This window comes from Chinchilla lanigera, unplaced genomic scaffold, assembly GCF_000276665.1.
Source record: "Chinchilla lanigera isolate Chin_1 unplaced genomic scaffold, ChiLan1.0 scaffold00067, whole genome shotgun sequence".
In the NCBI taxonomy this organism is placed as follows: domain Eukaryota; kingdom Metazoa; phylum Chordata; class Mammalia; order Rodentia; family Chinchillidae; genus Chinchilla; species Chinchilla lanigera.
In genome coordinates, this window is record NW_004955468.1 from 11745188 (window position 1) to 11763718 (window position 18531).

At 47.1% G+C, this 18531-nt stretch overlaps 1 protein-coding gene across 1 annotated transcript in view; it reads right to left on the reverse strand.

Annotated features, from left to right (window-relative positions):
- Window positions 1–506: 506 nt before the first annotated feature.
- The window catches only part of Slamf9 (SLAM family member 9), a 25683-nt gene continuing 7658 nt past the window's right edge, over window positions 507–18531 (reverse strand). The window contains exons 2-6 of the mRNA XM_013522438.1: window positions 6110–6182; window positions 3278–3427; window positions 2527–2868; window positions 1208–1480; window positions 507–862 (exon numbers count right to left, since the gene is read on the reverse strand). Of these exons, the coding sequence (XP_013377892.1) occupies window positions 756–862; window positions 1208–1480; window positions 2527–2868; window positions 3278–3353 (798 nt within the window). The 5' untranslated portion in view covers window positions 3354–3427; window positions 6110–6182 and the 3' untranslated portion in view covers window positions 507–755. The remainder of the gene's footprint in view (window positions 863–1207; window positions 1481–2526; window positions 2869–3277; window positions 3428–6109; window positions 6183–18531) is intronic.

Consider the following 18531-nt stretch of genomic DNA (forward strand, 5'->3'; position numbering starts at 1 on the left):
CACCAGAGATGTGAAACAACTCGTGTCAGGGAGATGAGGGGTCACCAGGTCCCCAAGCAGGACTGAACTAGGTAGGGGCCTTCCCATGTCCCTGGGATGGCTTCTGCATCAGGGTGAGGTAGATGAAGTAGTTACATAAATTTGTCCACCAGAATGAGAATGGGGAGAGAACAGAAGAATCTTAGGAATGATACCACTTTTATGCAGAATTCAAGAGCCTGAAATCCTCCCATTTAAGACTTGCGAGTTCAGTTAGCTTAAGAGGGCTTGTTCACTGGTCTCCTTTAAAACATACAGTTCAGTGCAGGTGGGAATGGCCTGGGCGTAGTAAGAGCAAGAACCACCTCACTCTGAGTGGGTCCTTATACTCACTCTGCTCCCCAAAGGCAGGCCCAGAACTGCTCTGGGTTTGGAGATGGATTCTAGGACAGAAGAAGATAAGGACTGGGCTTTGCCAGAGCTGCCCCAAAAGATAGAGGACCAGACACAGCTCCTCCAGAGCCGTGGAAGCTTAACATGACTTTATTCCCACATGGCCTTCCCTCAGGGAGGGGAGGACCTTTGAACATCCATCCCTGAGTCCGCCCTCTGCCCCTAGGTAGGATGACTCCCTGTGGGCTGTGAGGAGGCAAAATTCAAGATGGAGGCTCTCAGAGGCTCTCAGGCTGGGCCCAAGTCAGCTTCTCCTTCTTCCTCAGTTTAATTCTGTTCCTTTTGAGTTTCCTTGTCCTTGGCACTTCACTTATTTTTTTAACTCAGGTGAGCCAGAGCCCCACGGCTAGAATTATCAAGAGCAAGAGGAGGAGCAATCCCTTGGCTAGGAGGCAGGAGGGCATTGAAGGCGTCTCACGATAGCCAGGGTCTGGGAAAGAAGAAAGGAAGGAAAAGGGACTCATCAGGGGGAGCAATAAGTTAAGATTGGGGACAGACAATTTCACTGAGGGTTTTCACACATGCAGTCAGTTGATGTCTATCCCTGGAAAAGTATTCTACACCCAGAAGCTCAGGAACTGAAATCTGGGAGCAATCTTAAGCCAAGAAAGAGAACTTTGGAAGGTGGTGTCCCTCCCCAAGCCAGGTAACAAGCCTCTGTGGAAGGGGTTCTGGACTCCGTATACTCCCCTAAGAATCACTGGGGTGGAGAGAGATGGTGTCTGGCAGCACAAATCTTGTGTGAGCTCAGGGGTTTCCTCTGGGGTCCTGGTACCTGCACAGAAGAGTCCAGCAGCGATGGGAAGAGAATTGATGCTGCCGACAGGGTTGCTAGCCCTGCAGGTGTAGGAAAGCACTTTGTCCCCAGGCCTCCAGGACGTGCTGAGGCCAGAGCCTTCCTGGGCTGCTTCAGCACTGTCCCCCAAGGTGAGCCAGCTATAGGTGACGTTCATGCCTGCTCTGTCCACAGAACACACCAGAGATATATTACAGGCACCTTCCCCAGGGATCTCGAAGTTCACAGCAATTTGAGGCTGCGAAAGCCGTCCTAGATGGGCAGAAACACAAAGACCCACTGAACAATCCAGGAATTAAGTCTGTTCTTCTAAACATCTTGATCCTGGACTACTGGTGCTGCTTCGAGGGCCTCTTTACCTAAACAAATCAGCAAAACGAAACACAAACCAACCACCATAATACTTTGATTCCAAGGTTTCCAGGGCACCTGCTAAGGTGATAGAGCTGCACCACTATGCTTTCTCTACTTTAATTTTTTTTTTTGTCTTTTTTAGACAGGATCTCACTATGCAGTTCAGGTTGGTCTTGAGCTCACTTTGTAGTCCAGGCTGGTCTGGAACTCGCAGCGATCCTTCTGCCTCAGCTTTCCAAGTGCTGCGATTACAGTTGTGTGCTGCCATGCCTGACTTTTTTTTTTTTTTTGTGTGACAAGGTCTCACTATGCAGTTCAGGCTGGCCTTGAACTCACAGCAATCCTCCTGCCCCAGCCTACCAAGTTCTGGGATGACAGGTACGCACCACCCCACCTGCTCTCTCCTTTACATTTGTACCCCATCTTCTCCCAAACCCTCTTCTGCTTCCTCAGTCCCACAAAACACTACCGACCCTCCCCAAACCATTTATATTGATATCAGCATCTCTACAAGATTCAAGGTAGATTTGATGTGACAGGCATGAAGAAGAAAGTGAGGTTCAAATCGATGGGAGATATTGATAACTAACCCTCAAATGGCACGACAGGGCGTGAAAGACTCAAAAATGGAGGTGGTGTTCATCCTCAGGAAACGCAATCTCACTGGGGTAGAAAGTCCCCTTAGAATCCTGTACATGAAGGCTTTGTGCCTCTTTCTGCATTAGACATCTCCATGGGAACAGCCCAGGACCCAGTGCCCAGTGCCCTCTTGCTCCACCTCACTGCTGAGCTCAGACACCAGCCTGGGCACACCGGAGACCATCTGCCTTCTAATTCTGGTTCCTCACGTCATAATCCTGAGTCCTAAGACCCCCACTCCAGGGCACGGGAAACTCAGGAGAGCTAGAACCAGCCACCTTTATGGTCCCCTGGTGTAAACTCACGGTAGACACGCAGGTTGTAGTGCTGCATGGTGGAGAGCTGCGATGTCTGCAGATTGACCTGAGCTTGGTAAGGCCCTGAGTCCTGCCAGCTCACGTTTCTGATGTGCAGAGAGTAGCTGGGACCCAGGAAGCTCACTCGGCCCTCATAGTGAGGGTCATCCACCACGACACTAACTGGCTGTCCTTCCTTCCCTGGCATCACTGTGGCAAGTCTTTTCTGGGAGAACCAGACAATGCTCTTAACTTCTTCACCAGGCGGTATTTCCAGGGGGAGGCTGACGGACTCCTGAAGGGCTGCAACTACTTCCTCAGGCTCCACACCATCTCCAGAGTACCCTTTGGCTGTAGATGTGGGAAGAAAAGCGAAAAGGCCCAGCTGGTGTCTCTGGGATTCTGAGCCTGGCAGCAGAAGCTATGGCTCCACCTCAGTTGGGCCCACACTCAGCCAGCCTCCAGCTGCCTCTTCTAGATTTCCATTGTCCCTCAGTTGATGGCCTGCAGGGGTTGGAATCCATCCGTCTCTTCACCCTCCAAGTTTACCTTGGCCTTTGCCACCCTGCCACTGCTCCCTCTCCCATGTCCCTAGATGTCCACCTCTCTTGATCCTTCCCTGAAGCCATACCCAGTTTCTCAGACCCCAGAAATGCTGACACATTCAACCCCAAAGGGTCTTGCTACCCCCAGGATCCAGCAGAATAAAAGAAGGGAGAGGGAAGAAGACAGCCCTCTGCAGGAGCAGACAGTCACTCACCTTCCTGGAGCAGCAGGACAAGGAACAGCCAAGGAAGGGTCCCCATGTCAGCAGCCCAGCCCTGGAAGGGTGACATGGTTAGCCCTCCTGGTTGAAGAGAAAACAAGATGTTCGGTTCCTGATTGGCAGGAGAGTGACTGCTTGGCTGTCCTGAGGAGAGGGAAATAATGCTCAGCCTTACTTCCTCCATCCTCACTCGGCCCCTCCCTGTGCCTCCTGGAAAGAGCTCTCTCTCTGAGCCTGGGTGTCAAGATGGCTTGTCCACTGACCCCTGTTGCCCACTCGCCATGCTCAACTCAGACTCCACTCCCTATTGAAGACTCTGAACTCCCTCTCCTCCCAGACCCCATACCTATCACAAGCCCAGATCTTGCAAAATACCCCCTCACTTGCTGTTTGGCCTCAGCATGCTCTGCTGCAGCTCTCTCTCTCCTAGTTACTATGTTGCTATGATCACTTGATCTTATAAACATCTTATCTCCCCTGCTAGATTCTATCTCTTATTTCCTCTTTTGTAGATCTCGCTATTGCTGAGCCCCTGCAAGACACATGTGAGCACTCAACTGATATTTTTAGAAGGGATGGATGAAGGCAGCCAGCCATGTTCTCATTTGAGAAGTTAAGGGGCGGGGGTTGATCCTCTTTAAACAAGCAATTTGGACCAAGGTTGATGTAAGTTGTTAATATTATGGAAAGACTTTATACGACTCTACAAGAATATGATATTGATCAATGCTATAGGAAGTCAGATTCCAGAAGAGAGTCAAGAAGATCAAGGTAAGAAAAGACTTTCTGACAGTCAGAACTGGCCAGGATCAGTGGGTTGCCTTGGGATGTAGCTTCTGTTCCTGGTGTTCAAGCTAAGACTGGTCAATCACTTGATTGGGGAGTCTGCAGCCTTTCTGGCATCTGATGGATCCTCAGACGGGATAATCTTTACGTTTCTTCTAATACTGAAGTCTATGAGTCTGTACTGTCATGAGAAAACAAGAGTGGCGTGTTGAGACCACGAACACAGCAGAGGCGGATATGCTCAGTTCCGGTCCTGTGCCAGCATTTCATAACTTTAAGTCAACAAATCTAGCACCTTATCAAACGGTTACTGAGCAGCTTCTCTATCCCACACCATCTCCTAAGTAGTGGGCAGTTGCTGGTAACCAATAATTTTATAACTTTACGGAGCTTGTAGGCTAACAACTGACCTTGAACAATAACTACACATGTGATGAGTGCTATCGAAGGAAAATTGGAAGAGCTTATAACAAGAAGATGTAGCAAAGTTGGAGTCCGGGAGTCCGGAGGATTGAGGGAAGTCTATCAAGAAGAAATGATATTTAGGCTAAAACCTCAAAGACAAGTAAGATCTGCTAAGTGTAAAAGACAGATAGTCACACAGTTCAGTTAATGAATATCCTAATCCAATCAATCCAACTTTTTTTCCAATCCAATTTTTTTTTTATAAAAAGTAGATCAGGTTTCAGCTCAAGTATGAAACTTGTGAAGATGAGTCTTCTCATTTATTTACAAAATAAAATTAGATCTAGCAAATCACTATCTGACCTATAGGCAAAGGAAGTGAAATTGATATGGTGAAGAGATGTCTGCATGCCTGCGTTCACTGCAGCACTATTCACTATGGCCAAAATATGGAATCAACCTAAGCATCCGTCGGTGGGTGAACAGATAAAGAAACTGCAGTGCGAACACACAATGGAGTACTACTCAGCCTTACAGAGAAAGACATCCTGTCGTTTGTATCAACATAGATGAACTGAGAGAACACAATGTTAAGTGAACCAAGTCAGTCACAGAAAGGTAAATAGCACATGATCTTATATACGGAATCTAAAACAGTTAAACTCACGCAAGTAGAGAGTAGAAGAACAGCGGTCTCTAGGAACTGGGAGTGGGCGGGTGGGTGGGGCGAAAGTCATAGGACACAGACTTTCAGGAGAAAAAAGCTCAAGGGTTCTATTGTACAACATAGTAACTAGAGTCAATGGAGAGTATTCTTAGAAATTGCTGAGAATAGATTTCAAGTGCTCCTACCACAAAAAATATGCAGAGTAATACCTACATTAATTAGCTTGATTTAGCCATTTTACAATAGATAAGTATTTTAAAACAACATGTTGTACATAATTAAGTATCTACAAATTTTTGTAGACTGAAAAAAAATAAAATTAAAAGAAAGAATTTAAGAAAAAATAAGATCATGGGCAGAATATCCAGAGCATAAAGGGTAAATGTACTGGTTAGGCTCTCTGAGTAGCAGATGCTGGCGTTAGGCGTATAAGAGGCTTATGCGGAGTGTGTGGTGTGGGGGGAGTTCTGCCTGTCACAGATAAACAGGCAAGGAAGCAGGGAGCGCTTCAGACCGTGATGCAAATCCCACCAATGCTGCCAACTCACAGAGAGCTCTGGCATGAAGTTTGCCCAACACAGGAGACCTGTGTTGGGCAGAAACATCCGGGCACGAGGTCCTCCCTGTGCGGGGAATACCCATGTGATGACAGCCATACCGTGAGCAGTTATTGGCTGGCCCTGCCAGGAAGTTGGATCCTGACTATGTGGAGACTGTCCTGTCAGGGTACCTCTTGCAGCTGAAGATAAGTTTTCTCTTGGAGAGCTGAGGGGCACCTCCATGGCTGCCGCAGTGTGTATGCTGATAGCTGGAAGGTACCTGAGCTCACATGAATTAAATTTGTCTCCACATATAGGCATAAACAGGAGGAAAATGATCGCTTTCTCCAGTCCTCACTGGCTTTCCAAGTCCAATGTGGACAGCATCATTTCTCAGAGCATGATTTTCAAGTCTAAGACTTACCCTACCTTAGAGGTTGTGCTCCAAAGGCAGCTTCATTCCTGTCTCTCTGATCTCACTCTCTGCAGAGGCTTCTTCTGCCTAGGAAGAAAACGAGGGCCGCGATTTCTGGTGTCTGTTCAGGAATGAGAACTCCCTGTCCCATGTAGTGTATGAAATTCGACGTTTACACATTTTGCAATCATATAATCTCCCCTTCCCCTCGTTGGCAAGTGGTCAGGAATAGGAGCTTGCAGTGGTGAAGAGGAGGTCTCGGCTCTCTCTCCTGGGGTCACCTCTCTACTATTTCCTCAGCGCGTGTTCCCTCTCCAGAAGGATAGGGAGGGTGAGCAGGTGACCAATAGTCCGTACCTGGCTAAGTGTCTTTGCACTCTGTCACCCTGCCACTGGTCCCTGGACACCTGGCCACACACTTCCAGTCCCCACCTCAACCCTCTCCTATTGCCCCTGTTGCACAACACATAGGACAAACACCCAGGCCAGGCCCACAGGTGTCCTGCGGTTGTGCACTATTAACCTTCCTTATCCTAATGCACTCTCAGTTTTTGTTTTTGTTTTTTTTTTTTTTAATTTTATTTTTGCAGTACCGGGAATCGAACTCATGACTTTGCGCTTGCCAGGCAGGTGCTTTTGCCACTGAGCTATATCCCTAGCCCCTACTATCAGTTCATAACACGGCTCCATGCTCCTGGCTTCCTATTGGGAGTCAGATCTTAGTCCATCATCAGTTTTATAAGACTCATCTTAGGCTCCAAGGCACACATCCCAAAGTTCCCCTAGTGTCATCACGTCTTCATCATCATGTCATCGTCATCTTCATCCCCCTCCCCCTCCTTCTTCTTCTTCTGGTACTGAGATTGAACCCAAGGCCTTCACACCGAGCCACATCCCAAGCTCTTCATACTTTTTATTTTTAGACATAAAGTCTAAAGTGCCCAGGCTGCCACTAAAGTGCCCAGGCACTCAGCCTGCTAGAGTGCTGGAATTACAGGCTTGAACCACCATGCCTAGCTCTCTACCATTCTTTTTCTTTTTTTTTCCCTAACATTCTTGAAGTCTCCATCGTCTACCTTGTGATCTGAGGTGACATCACTTATCCTTTGGAAAAGATGTGGTGACTCACAATAAGGCAACAGCTATTCCCAAAGGAGTCTCCCAATTACCCTCTCACAACCCTTCCTTCACGGATGAGGGGCCTCCAAGAGCAGTGACACAGCTTCTCCATAACTGTTGCTGTAAATCTTTCAAGGAGAAACGTCCCTCACACTGTCTTTGATCTCCTGATACCTGTCACACTGTCAGCTCAGTGTATCCAAGCAGGAAGAGATCCATTCTAACACCTTGCTTACAGCACTCATTTAAGATTCCCTGTAGTTCAGGCCGTTCACCACCTGATTTGTGTCCTGCAGATTTATGACTGAGTCCCCCTTGCGGTTTATACCCTGGGCAGGCTCTGCCTTTCTTTTTTTTTCAGGTACCAGAAATCGAACTCACGACCTCACACTTGCCAGACAGGCGTTGTGCTGCTGAGGTAAATCCCCAGCCCCTGGGCTCTGCCTTTCTGCTTCCTGGCTTTTTCCGCAACAGTGGGAGGTCACTTAACCCAAGCATGGGAGTGGCTGGGATATGGGGGTGGTAGGGTGGAGTGCGGAGTTGGTATGGAGTTGGTATATAAATGTCACAGACTCCTTGCCCTTCTGTGGGACAGTTCTGACTCATGTTCTTCATGGTTCCTCAGAAGATTGAGCTCCAATTGTCCGCAGCAGTTATCGGCTATTGACATACCCTTTATTGGCTTTTCTCCCTTCTCTGCCACATTTTTCTCATTCCTTCTTTTTGGATCCCGTCCCAGAAAGACTTCCTCTACCCAACTTCTTTGCTAAGTGTGTGCTTTGGAGGAAAACCACACTAAGAGTTATTACGTGACAAAGTACGTGGCACTAGTAAAATCTAGATCTCCTCTGTCTTTTGCATGGGTCTTTTTAGAGAAAACAACACAATGAGAAATAAGCCCCACCCCATCTAAATTCTGATGTAAAGTCCTGAAAGAGCCATTAACAAGTAAGTTCCAACAAAATTATCTCTCTCCCTCCCCAGACAATGCATGGTGAGACCTGAATGTATCCTCTACTCTGGACCTGGCCTGTGCCCTTGATTTGCTTTCCCTCCTTGTTTTCTCTCCTTCTTCCCTTTTAAGTGTCTGTAGTACAAGGGTGATTATTCAGTTGAACCATGAAGGAGGCTGGGTAAAATGAAAATGGTCTGCAGATTGTTGAAGTACACCCACAGGAGTCCTTATAAAATAGAGGAGTATTCCCTGAAAAGGGACCAGCATGGCCAAATCCTCGAGGTGGGAGATGGAAGAGCACACAGAGGCTCAGAGAATATCACAACAGAGAGAATCGAGACAGGAAGGTGGGGAAGAGTTGAGATGAGGCTGGAAAGATGGAGACAGCTCACCTAGCCTTGTAGACCTGGTCAAGAGCTTGTACCTCTCTCACTCAAGAAGTTTATCTTTACAGGGAGAAGAAATATGGGATAAGAGATAAGGGAAAACCTAGTGTAGAGGGAACTTATATTGCTGATGTTTACTTAAGATAGGAAAGATATCAAAAAAAAAATAGGAAAGATATCAACATATTTAAAAACCAAAAAGAGGAGCCAGTAGGGACAGGGGCTAAAGATGCAGTCAAACACAGATGATCCATGCAGCACAGCCTCTCCTCCACCCAATCCTCACCCTCAGAAGGTAGAGGGAAGCTGAGATTCAGAGTCTATGAGAAGCCCAAGATTACGAGATGATCTTCCACTATAACCAGAAGAAATAGGCAGAGATGCTGGTAGGTTGTTATGAGTCAAGAAGTTGATAGGAATCCTGTCTAGTGGTTTCAATTTTGTCTGTAAACTGAAGGTTTAAGCGAAAGGCAGACATTTGGGGAGAATGAACAGTTTGATATTCAGTTTTTATTTTACTAGCGGTTGAACCCGGGGCCTCCTACATGCTAAGGAAATGCTCTACCACTGAGCCACACCCCCAGCCTTTTTTTGTGTTATTTTGAGACAAGGTCTTGCTAAATGACCTGGGCTGGTCTCCAACTTGCAATCCTCCTGTCTCATCCTTTTGAGTTTGGGTTTTGCTGTGCTGGGGTTGAATCCAGGACCTTGTATATGCTAGGCAAGTTCTGTACCCTTAGCCCCTGGAAACAGTTTGAAACAGATGAGGAGATTACATCAAGGGTTCTTGGGTCCGTCCTAGTTGAAGTATGTTGTCCAGGCCTAATTGTTCATAGGGCCTCTTTTTGCTTTCAGGAAGTGTCCTGGTTTGGAGGATACATCACTTAATGTTCCCTAAAACAGGTGAAAAATTGTACTAAAGCAATCGTGATGAGATGGCCAAACCTTAAGAGTCAAAGTCTAGCTTTTTCTGGGGAAGACCCGAAAGGAATCAGTAGGACCACAGTGAATGAGAGCCACATCTGGAAACAAACTGGCTGGGTTTCTTCCTTTGCAGATGGGATACTCACAATAGCTACTTCATAAGGTGGACCTAGAAATCAAATGAGGTAATGCCTGAAAGCACTTAGCCCAGAGCCTGGCACACAGCGAGGGCTCAATGAATATGAGCTGAGTTACTGAACTCAGTTACTTAACCTTACTGAAGGTTAAGCGTAAAGATTATGGGCATTGGCATTATGAAGACTTGGGGCCCCTTGGTAATAGGCCAGGGTCTGTGGTTATTGAAGAGAATATGCCGGAAGTCTCTAACAGAAGTCGCGTGAGTAGGTTTATTTGAGAACCAATCAGCCTAGTCTGAGGGACAGCAGGTACCATGCAGGGTTGCTCAGCCCAGCTCTGTATTTTCCATGCCAGCTGCCTGTTCACCAGCCCAGCCCCTTATGTCTGCAAAGGTGAACAGACTGGGCTGCTTCCCTTAACCACACCCTGAGCAATTCATTCTTTCTCTCCTGGACATCGCATACCCCAGAGTAACTCATACTCACATGCATCCTTCCCTCTAATTAGCTCTTAAGCATAACGTGTCTTCTCTTCTCTCCTAAAATGAACCGGTGTGTGTCGCTCTGGGTTACTTGTCCTCGGACCTCCTTACACTTACTGCTCCCAAAATGTAGGTGTTGTACCATCTGCAGTAGAGCCACTCAGAGCAATGGCTGAGGAGCTGAGGATATAGCTCAGAGGCACAAGCACCTGCCTGGCAAGAGCAAGGTCCTAAGTTCGATTCCCAGTACCAAAAAAAAAAAAAAAAAAAAAAAAAATGTCACAGGACAATGGCTGAAATGCCAGTGCCTGTGGCCCACTTCAACCACTGGGTCAGGATACAGGAATGGGACCTAGGAACCCACCTGCCTATCAGGCTGGGTCCCCAGGTAATTCCACTGTAAGCTGAAGCTGGAGAAATGCACACTTCACCTGCTTTTCTGTTCTGCTGGAGCGGAGCGGAGAGGAAGTTCCCCAGCCAGGGATGTCTTTTGTCTCCACTCACAAAAGATTTCTTTCCCCCTGAGCAGAGCTATGAAATGATACTGTCTTATTCCCTTCTTCAACTGGGCTTTGGAGAATGTGAGAGGGGCTCTGAGGGCTTTTAATCTGTTTTCCAAAGAGCTGTCTGTGGATTGCTAAGGGAGGCAGGTGCAAGGCCAGGGAGCTCCAACCTGAGACTCCTCCTTTTATCTTTTTACACATGGGGGCTTTGAAGCAGCACTTGTTTGAAAATAGGGGGCTATCGCTAAAGAAAAAAAGTGTTTAAAATCTACTGATCTTGCCCAGCTCTTTATTTTACAAATTAAAAACAAAGGAACAAATAACCCCAGAGATCAAGTGATGGAAAGAATGCTTCAGTTCTACACACTTCAGTGCAAAGTTAGGACCAAAACTCAAGTCTTTTTGTGTCTTCTGGCTTGGATTTTACTTGACTAAACAAATGTAGGGTATAACAGAAGTATCCAGTGATGCCCTAGCACATAGAAAGCCCTCAGGAAATGTCATTATTATTGTTGGTGTCATTATTAATTTGCATTTGTATCCTTTAATTATTGATTTGTAGGTCAGATTGGAGGCACACAAAGGAGGCCCAAAGCAAACAGGGGAGTGGCTTGAGAAAGGCCAGCTGCCCCCAGGCAAGTCTGCCCAAGATGGCATCTTCCTTCATTAATTCGACATTGTTCAGCCTCCAAGTCTTTGCTGTAAACTCCAACTTGTTAACGTCCCAGAGTCGGTCAGAATCTGGGATGCTGCCTTATTTTGTCAGAGCTGTCATCAACTGACATGAAATTAGCTATTCATCTTGCAAATATTTATTAAGCTTCCCTTAAATTCAAGGCACAGTTCCAGGTAGAGGGTACAGCAGTGAAGGGGAAGACATAGAGTTTACATTATCAGTGGGGGTAGAGGTTGGGGGGAAGATAAGCAATAGGAAACAAATATATAACATTTAGTAATAAAGTACTACGAGGGAAGACCATGCAGGATAGAGGAATAAAACGGGAAGAGCAAGAAATATCTTGTGGTTAGAAAGTTCAGATCAAATACAGTACTGCAGTTTATGTTGTGCTACCATTTCCTCTCGGCATATAGTTAGTACAGGGAGTTATCAACAGAAGGAAGGAGATGATCTAAGATCAACAAATCAATGACAATCTATCATATTCGTCTCTACACTGTGGCTCCTTCTGCCAGACCCCTGGAGACTGCAGTCGGGCTGACAGAGGCCCCAGACAGAGCCTAGCTGGTTATGGTCAGGCTGTATATTTCTATGGTTTGCCTTTTGCAATATGTCCATACCACCCAGTGCATTTTTCTAATAAAGTAGATACCTTCATTTGGGCCTATGATTCTTTGAGGACCATATGTATATCTCATCTCTAATCCATTAAGTATTAACTTCATACTTTTGGGACTCAGAAGACAATCTTGTTTTCTCAATTTCCAGGGCTATCTCCCCCTACCACCACCATTAAGTTCTTCTTTGATAAAGGCTACAGCTCTCCCACTGTTACATACAAAATGCTCTGTCTCCCTGTCAAGTTCCCCACAAAGCTTATCACATACAGTGCCTTCCATACCCTATGGCATTCTGCTCTCTGGGTCAAATTCTTCTCTCCAGGGGAGTAAGGGGGCTGTCTGGGAGCCAAACCTTAGCGTATTGAAGGTGGCTTGGAGTTTAGGCTGGTGGATTTCTTGGATCTGAGCAGTTCCCCTTCTCTAAAGGGAAGACCACCTGTTAACAATACCAACAGTGTAGACACTTTCTCCCGGTAGATGGAAATAGTTAAGAAGTAGGGAAGGTCTTGGGGATTCCCCCCAAACTGCTGGAAAAGGAAATGAAGGGACAGAAGGAGAAGTGGAGGGTTTAGGGACAGCCACCCGCTCCAACTACTCAGGGTGGGGGAAAAAGAGGTGAAGAGAATTTTCCTAGGACTGATGTTTCCTGGCACCAGAGAAGGCCAATTTGGCTGACTATGAATGAATGTGTTGGGGTGCAGAGGAGGTCTAGTAGCTCTTTACTTTTCAAAAGCTCACCTGGTGAAAAACTATAGTCCTGTCCTTCTTCTACAACAGGGGCTTGCTGAACTCTCAAAAATACTCATGCAAATTTTCTTCAGTGGAAATATTATAAGAAACCCAATATACTGGACATTGGACTGTTCCAGTAAAAGTTGAATTGAGTAGCCCATCTCAGTCCTTGGATTTTACCCTGAGGCAACTCTTTGGAGCACTAGGTGTTCTGTGGCACCCACTGCACTGCTCTGGGTTACAGAGCGGGGAGCATTAGCATGTAGAATTCTGGGTTCCCATCTCCATTCAAGCTACAAGTGCCAGAATTGTACGTGTTTACATAATGGGCTTATAAAATTTTTCAAGAGGGCTTCCCTTCAAATATTCTGCCCTGCACTACTCAAAAACCTTTAAAATTGTGTTTATCACCCTTTTTGTGGCCTTAGAACCACAGAAGAACACCATATGCTTCTGTATGTAATCATGGCTTGTTTGGCAGGGGCCTTTAAAGTTCTCCCGCTGTGGGTCACTCACCTGGGATAAGCTGGATAAGTGTCTTAGTTACTTTTCTCCTCACTGAGACAAAATACCCAAAACCCAGAGTTAAAGGAGGAGAGGTTTATTTGGCTCATGGATTGTAGAGGTTTCAGTTTGTACTCGGCTGGCTCCAAGGCAGGGTGGCATGGCAGAGGAGAAACAGTTCATGGCAGGAAAAGGCAGCAAGCAGCAAGTGACAAGTGACAGTGACCCTCTTTCTGTCCCTTATATCCTATCCAGGTTACCCACCCCTAGGACAGCTAGCACTCACACCCAGGGTAGTGCAGCCTTAATCCTAGCATTGCACCATGCATCAATCCCAGCATCACATCCTTGATCCTAGCATCACACACCCTAGATCCAACCACCTCTGAAAGCCCCATCTATGACCACCTGAGGCTTTGGGGGGACATCTAGATATAAGCTATAACAATAAGAAAGATGAAACCCAAGCACATCAAAGGGAATGATGCAAACTTGTCCACTAAGACATTTTGCTGCAAACCCATAGCTTGTGTAGAAGAACATTATAAAGTAAGACTATTTGATGGGGCTCTGGAAAAAGTGTGAGTAGAGACCCAGTTCATTAACAGCACACCATAAACCTCCTGAGAAAAATGTCTCCTGGTGCCTGGAGCAGCATTTCTCTAGAACTCCTATGATTGTACAGTAGATTTAATAATCACCCTTTCACAGTTGTTACTAGAAATCTCAGCCACATTTGTAGCCCTCATGTAGACGGGGCTTGAATCCTAAAGTGTGGAGTTGGAAGTTAATTTTTCTTTTTTTTTTTGTCTTTTTTTTTTTTTGTCTTTTTGAGACAGGGTCTTACTGTGCAGTTTAGGCTGGCCTTGGGCTCACTTTGTAGCCCAGGTTGATCTCGAACTCACGATGATCCTCCTGCCTCAGCCTCCTGAGTACTAGGATTACAAGCATGAGCCACCACACCTGGCATTAAAGTGTGCAGTTGGGATAGTGACTTTGCTCTTTGCTACAACTTATTTGTCTACTCTGTTTTCTTCTAACCTCACTTTCCTGATGGGTATTTTATCTTCTTGCATAATGTACCTTTTGTGGGTGTGGGTGGTGGTGAGTAACCAGGGGTTGAATCCAGTGCCTTCACACTTTCCCAGCCCTTAACCTTTGAGACAGGATTTCACTAAGTCACTAAATTATCCAGGCTGAGCTTGAACTTGCAATTTTGCTGCCTCAGCTTCTCACAGTGCTAGGATTATAGCACGTATATTTTCTAAGACATGTGAAAGTTGAACCAAGTATATAGGGAAGACTGCTATCACTTCTGACACCAAATGCAGGTTTGAGAGGTTTCAAGAGCCACACTCAGTTTTAATACTTTGCTAGAAGGACTCACAGAACACACTCAAAGCTGTGATATTCATGACTATGGTCTATTGCAGGGAAAGAATGCACATTAAAATCAGTCAAGGAAAGCAAAGCACGGTGTCGCCCTGGAGCTGGGACAGAGTTACTCTCCTGGCATCAGTGTGACGATACACACAGTATTGCCATCCATGAAAGTTCACCTCAGCCTCAGAAATTTTATTAGGGCTGGAGCACATGCTGCCCACGCGGCTGACCTTGAGTTTCCAGCCCTTCCAAAGGTTGTATTGATGCGTTTAGTCTCCAGTCTCTCTGGAGGTAGAAAGGATACTGCTTGGCTCAAAGCCTTGGTCATAAGTCACATTGCTGGGTTGTCTGGCAGCCAAGGCCCCTCGGCAAACAGACACTCCTATCAGACAAGACCTGGCCAGGTTCTAGAGACCATTTCCCAGGAGGTGAGGGCAAAGGCTAGACCTGTCTACAAGGAAGGTTAATGCTTTACTGTGTAACCCATAACATGCAGCTGGAGGACAGGGTGAGAAGGAGGGGACAGGCCAACCATTCAAAGCAATCAGTCTAGGTCGACCAGGTTACTGACTCCTGCTCTTCATCGCCAATGGCACTGCTGGGGGCCAAAGCCCCTGGGGGAGCATCAAGGCGAGGAACTCCAGCAGGGAGTCTATGCGCCCATAGCCATGGAGTCCCTTCATGGTACCCTACACTGGGGACCTGACAGGGGACCGGCATGCCCTGAGCCCTTAGTGAGTAAAGGGAAGCATCTCTCGGTGTCCTCTGGGACAAGCAGGCACACTGACACTGACACAGGCTGAGGCTGACTCAGGCTTGTTCTGCTATCTCACTTTATTAGGTGAAGGTGGGCATGTGTGCTGTGAGGGTGAGACGTGAGAGGGCCTGTGTGAGAGGGTGAGATCCTGGTGCATTTCCAAGGTGAGATCCTGGTGCATTTGCACCTTCCCATTTGGGAAGGATACTGAGTCAAGGTCATAGTTGACACCCAGGCTCCAATGCGTCAGTGCTTCAAAGTTACTCTCACAAATCCTCTCCTGTGTCTCCCCCCACCAACACACACACACACACACACACACACACACACACTATGAGGCCATGGAGCTCCCCATGAAGAAAGGCATGAAGACCCATGTCAGCGACCCACCCAGCCAACCCAGGGAACGGGAAATTAGCCAATGCCAAGAAAAAGATGTCTAAGGACTTCGGAGGTTAAGAGGACTTGGCTGAGGGGGCTGGGCTCCTGCAGGTCTCCCAAGCCCACCTGCACACAGGATTCTAGCTCCCCTCCTCCCTCAGCTCATCTGTGTTTCTCTCCCTGCTCTGCGCACACTTCCTCCTGGCTCCAGACCTGTCCGTGGGGGTGAGGAGACATTTGGGCAGCATCAGAGACCCCCAGGTCCACGTGCATTGGCCCAACATCAGAGACAGCCAGGGAGAGGAGCCTTGCCCAGGAAGCTACCGGTCTCTATGGACTGGACCCCTGCGTGGCTCCTGCTGCCACCAGCCCTTCTGAGCCGGTGCCTCACGTTGGACTTGAACCTTGGTAACCACTGATGTTTGTGTGAACCCGAATGTGGAAAAACTCACCTCCCCAGTGCAACGGTACTGCCTACTGCTTTTCACTGCTGCCGCCACCATAGACAGTGGGGGGGGGGCTGCCCTCACAGCAGTGAAGGGACTCTTCAACTTTGTAGAACTTCACCAGGACAGTGCTGTGTGCTCCTTCCCTGGCACTCAGAGTCAGGGTGTCTCCTTCACTCAGAGTTGGGCAGGACTGGAAGGTTCAGCCAGACTGAGACATAGCTCAGGTTCCTCACTGCCCGTAGCCGAGGCCTGTTGCTGGGCATGGAGGCTCTTGGACAGCACTTTACAGCTGTTGTGTCCAGTCTTTCCCTTGTCCTCTCATTCCTTTCCCCTTTCTGCGCATCTCTCTCTCTCTCTCTCTCTCTCTCTCTCTCTCTCTCTCTCTCTCACCATATACTGGGTTTTCCTCTTCATTACAGTGTTTGATTCCAGCTAGAACTGTTTCAACCTAGATGCTGTCTTTCTCTTGTTCAAAAGATTCCCATTAGGGGCTGGGGATTTAGCTCAGCAGCACAGCGACTGCCTGGCAAATGCGAGGTCGTGAGTTCGATTCCCGGTACCAGAAAAAAACAAAACAAAACAAGAAAAGATTCCCATTTTTTTTTTCCACACTTCGGATCTGTCCCCCATTCAGGTTGACCCAGTGGATTCAACCCCAGTGTTCGGTCCAGCTCCAGATCCTCTAAGAATCCCAGGATGGGGAAGCCTGCTCTGATGGCCCTGACCCCATCTCAGAAGCTTCTCGGGCCTGGACTCCATCAACGCCCCAAGGCAAAGCCCATCCCCACCAGTGCCTTCGTATTCCTCCTCAGCCATACAGGTCCTATCCTGCTGTTGTGCTGAATCTGGGTCCTCTGTCTGGAGCAGGCAGGACAAACATCTCTGCCTGGGCTTCAAATCTCCCACACATCAAGGCCCTCAGGTCCCAGGAAGCCTCCAGAGCCAAAAGCCCATGGCTGGGATTGGGCCTGAGGATCACAAGGAAGAATTATAGAAATAGGATTCTTAGAAGAGTCTTCACCTCATCCCTATTCCCAGCAAGATGAATAGAGTTGTAACCAGCCTCTCTGTGCACCACAGGTGACCTTCCATCACCCTCAGAATGGAGGAGACCCACAGGCCCTCTGAGCACAAGTTCTCAGCCCTGGTCCCACTCTCAACACTGGTCACAGAGCACTTGGGTTCCCGAGTGCCGGCCTGAACCTACTCCCCTAGCAGTAACATAGACAACTCCCTATAAATCTGGGCACTCACATCTGTGTCTGTTTCTCCTCTTTCAAAGGGACTGATTCAATAGGAGGCAGAGTGACAGGATTTATTTATTATTAATTTATTGACATTCATTTATCTAATATTTATTGAGTACCGTCTACATGCCAAATACTCAAATAAATGCAGTTCCACCGTCTAGTAGACAAAAAGAGAGACAAAGTATTAGAAATGGGGACACAGAGGGGCTGGGGATTTAGCTCAGTAGCACAGCGCCTGCCTGGCAAGCATGAGGTCATGAGTTCAATTCCTGGTACCAGAAAAAAACTAAAAAACTAAAAAAAAAAAAAAAAAAAAAGAAACAAGGACACAGGAAAAGATTGCCTTGTTCTACTGGGGGAGGAAATTCAAACAGGTGAGGTCATCTTGAAGGATCAGTGTCAAGGAGAGGTAAGAAGAGGCCAACAACATAAGCAAGGATACAGCCAGGAGAGTCCTTGGAACTGACTGGATGCATTATGGTTGGAGAGGTGAGCTATAAGCAAAGTGGTGGCTGAAGCTAAGCCTTACAGGAATCCAAATGGTGTCAGAACAATGGGAAAGAATAGGAGAAATTGGAGACCAGGAGTGATACGATTCAATTAAATTTGCATTTAAAATCCTTGGGCTGCAGTGTGAAGAAGAATCAAAAGGGAGTGAGAAAAAAAAGACAGCGATTCTATTGCAATTGCTTGGTCCATAGAAGAGGGTATTAGCTGAGGAAATGGAAGCAAAGAGATGGAAAGGAGAGATGGGTAGGAGTGATGCTAAAGAAACAGAATGCATAAAACTTGATCACACAGATCTGAAGATTTGATGGAGGGAGCAATAAAGGAGGGGGAGGGGAAGATGATTTGTGGGAAAACACGATGAATGAAAATATTCCCCTCTTAAGATGAGGTGTTCTTGGAATCCCCAGGTGGATACAACCAACCATTGAGAGTCCATATTTAACTTAAGTGTCTGTTCTAGGCTGGAGATAGAGATGTGGGAACTGTTTACATTTGGTGGTGGTTGAAGCCAATTGTGTGGAGCAATTGGGCTCCACACAAGAGCCACTCTGGGACTCAAGAATGGAGGGTAAGGGGCTGGGGATTTAGCTCAGCGGCAAAAGCGCCTGCCTGGCGAGTGCAAGGTCGTGAGTTCGGTTCCTGGTACCGGAGAAAAACCAAAAAAC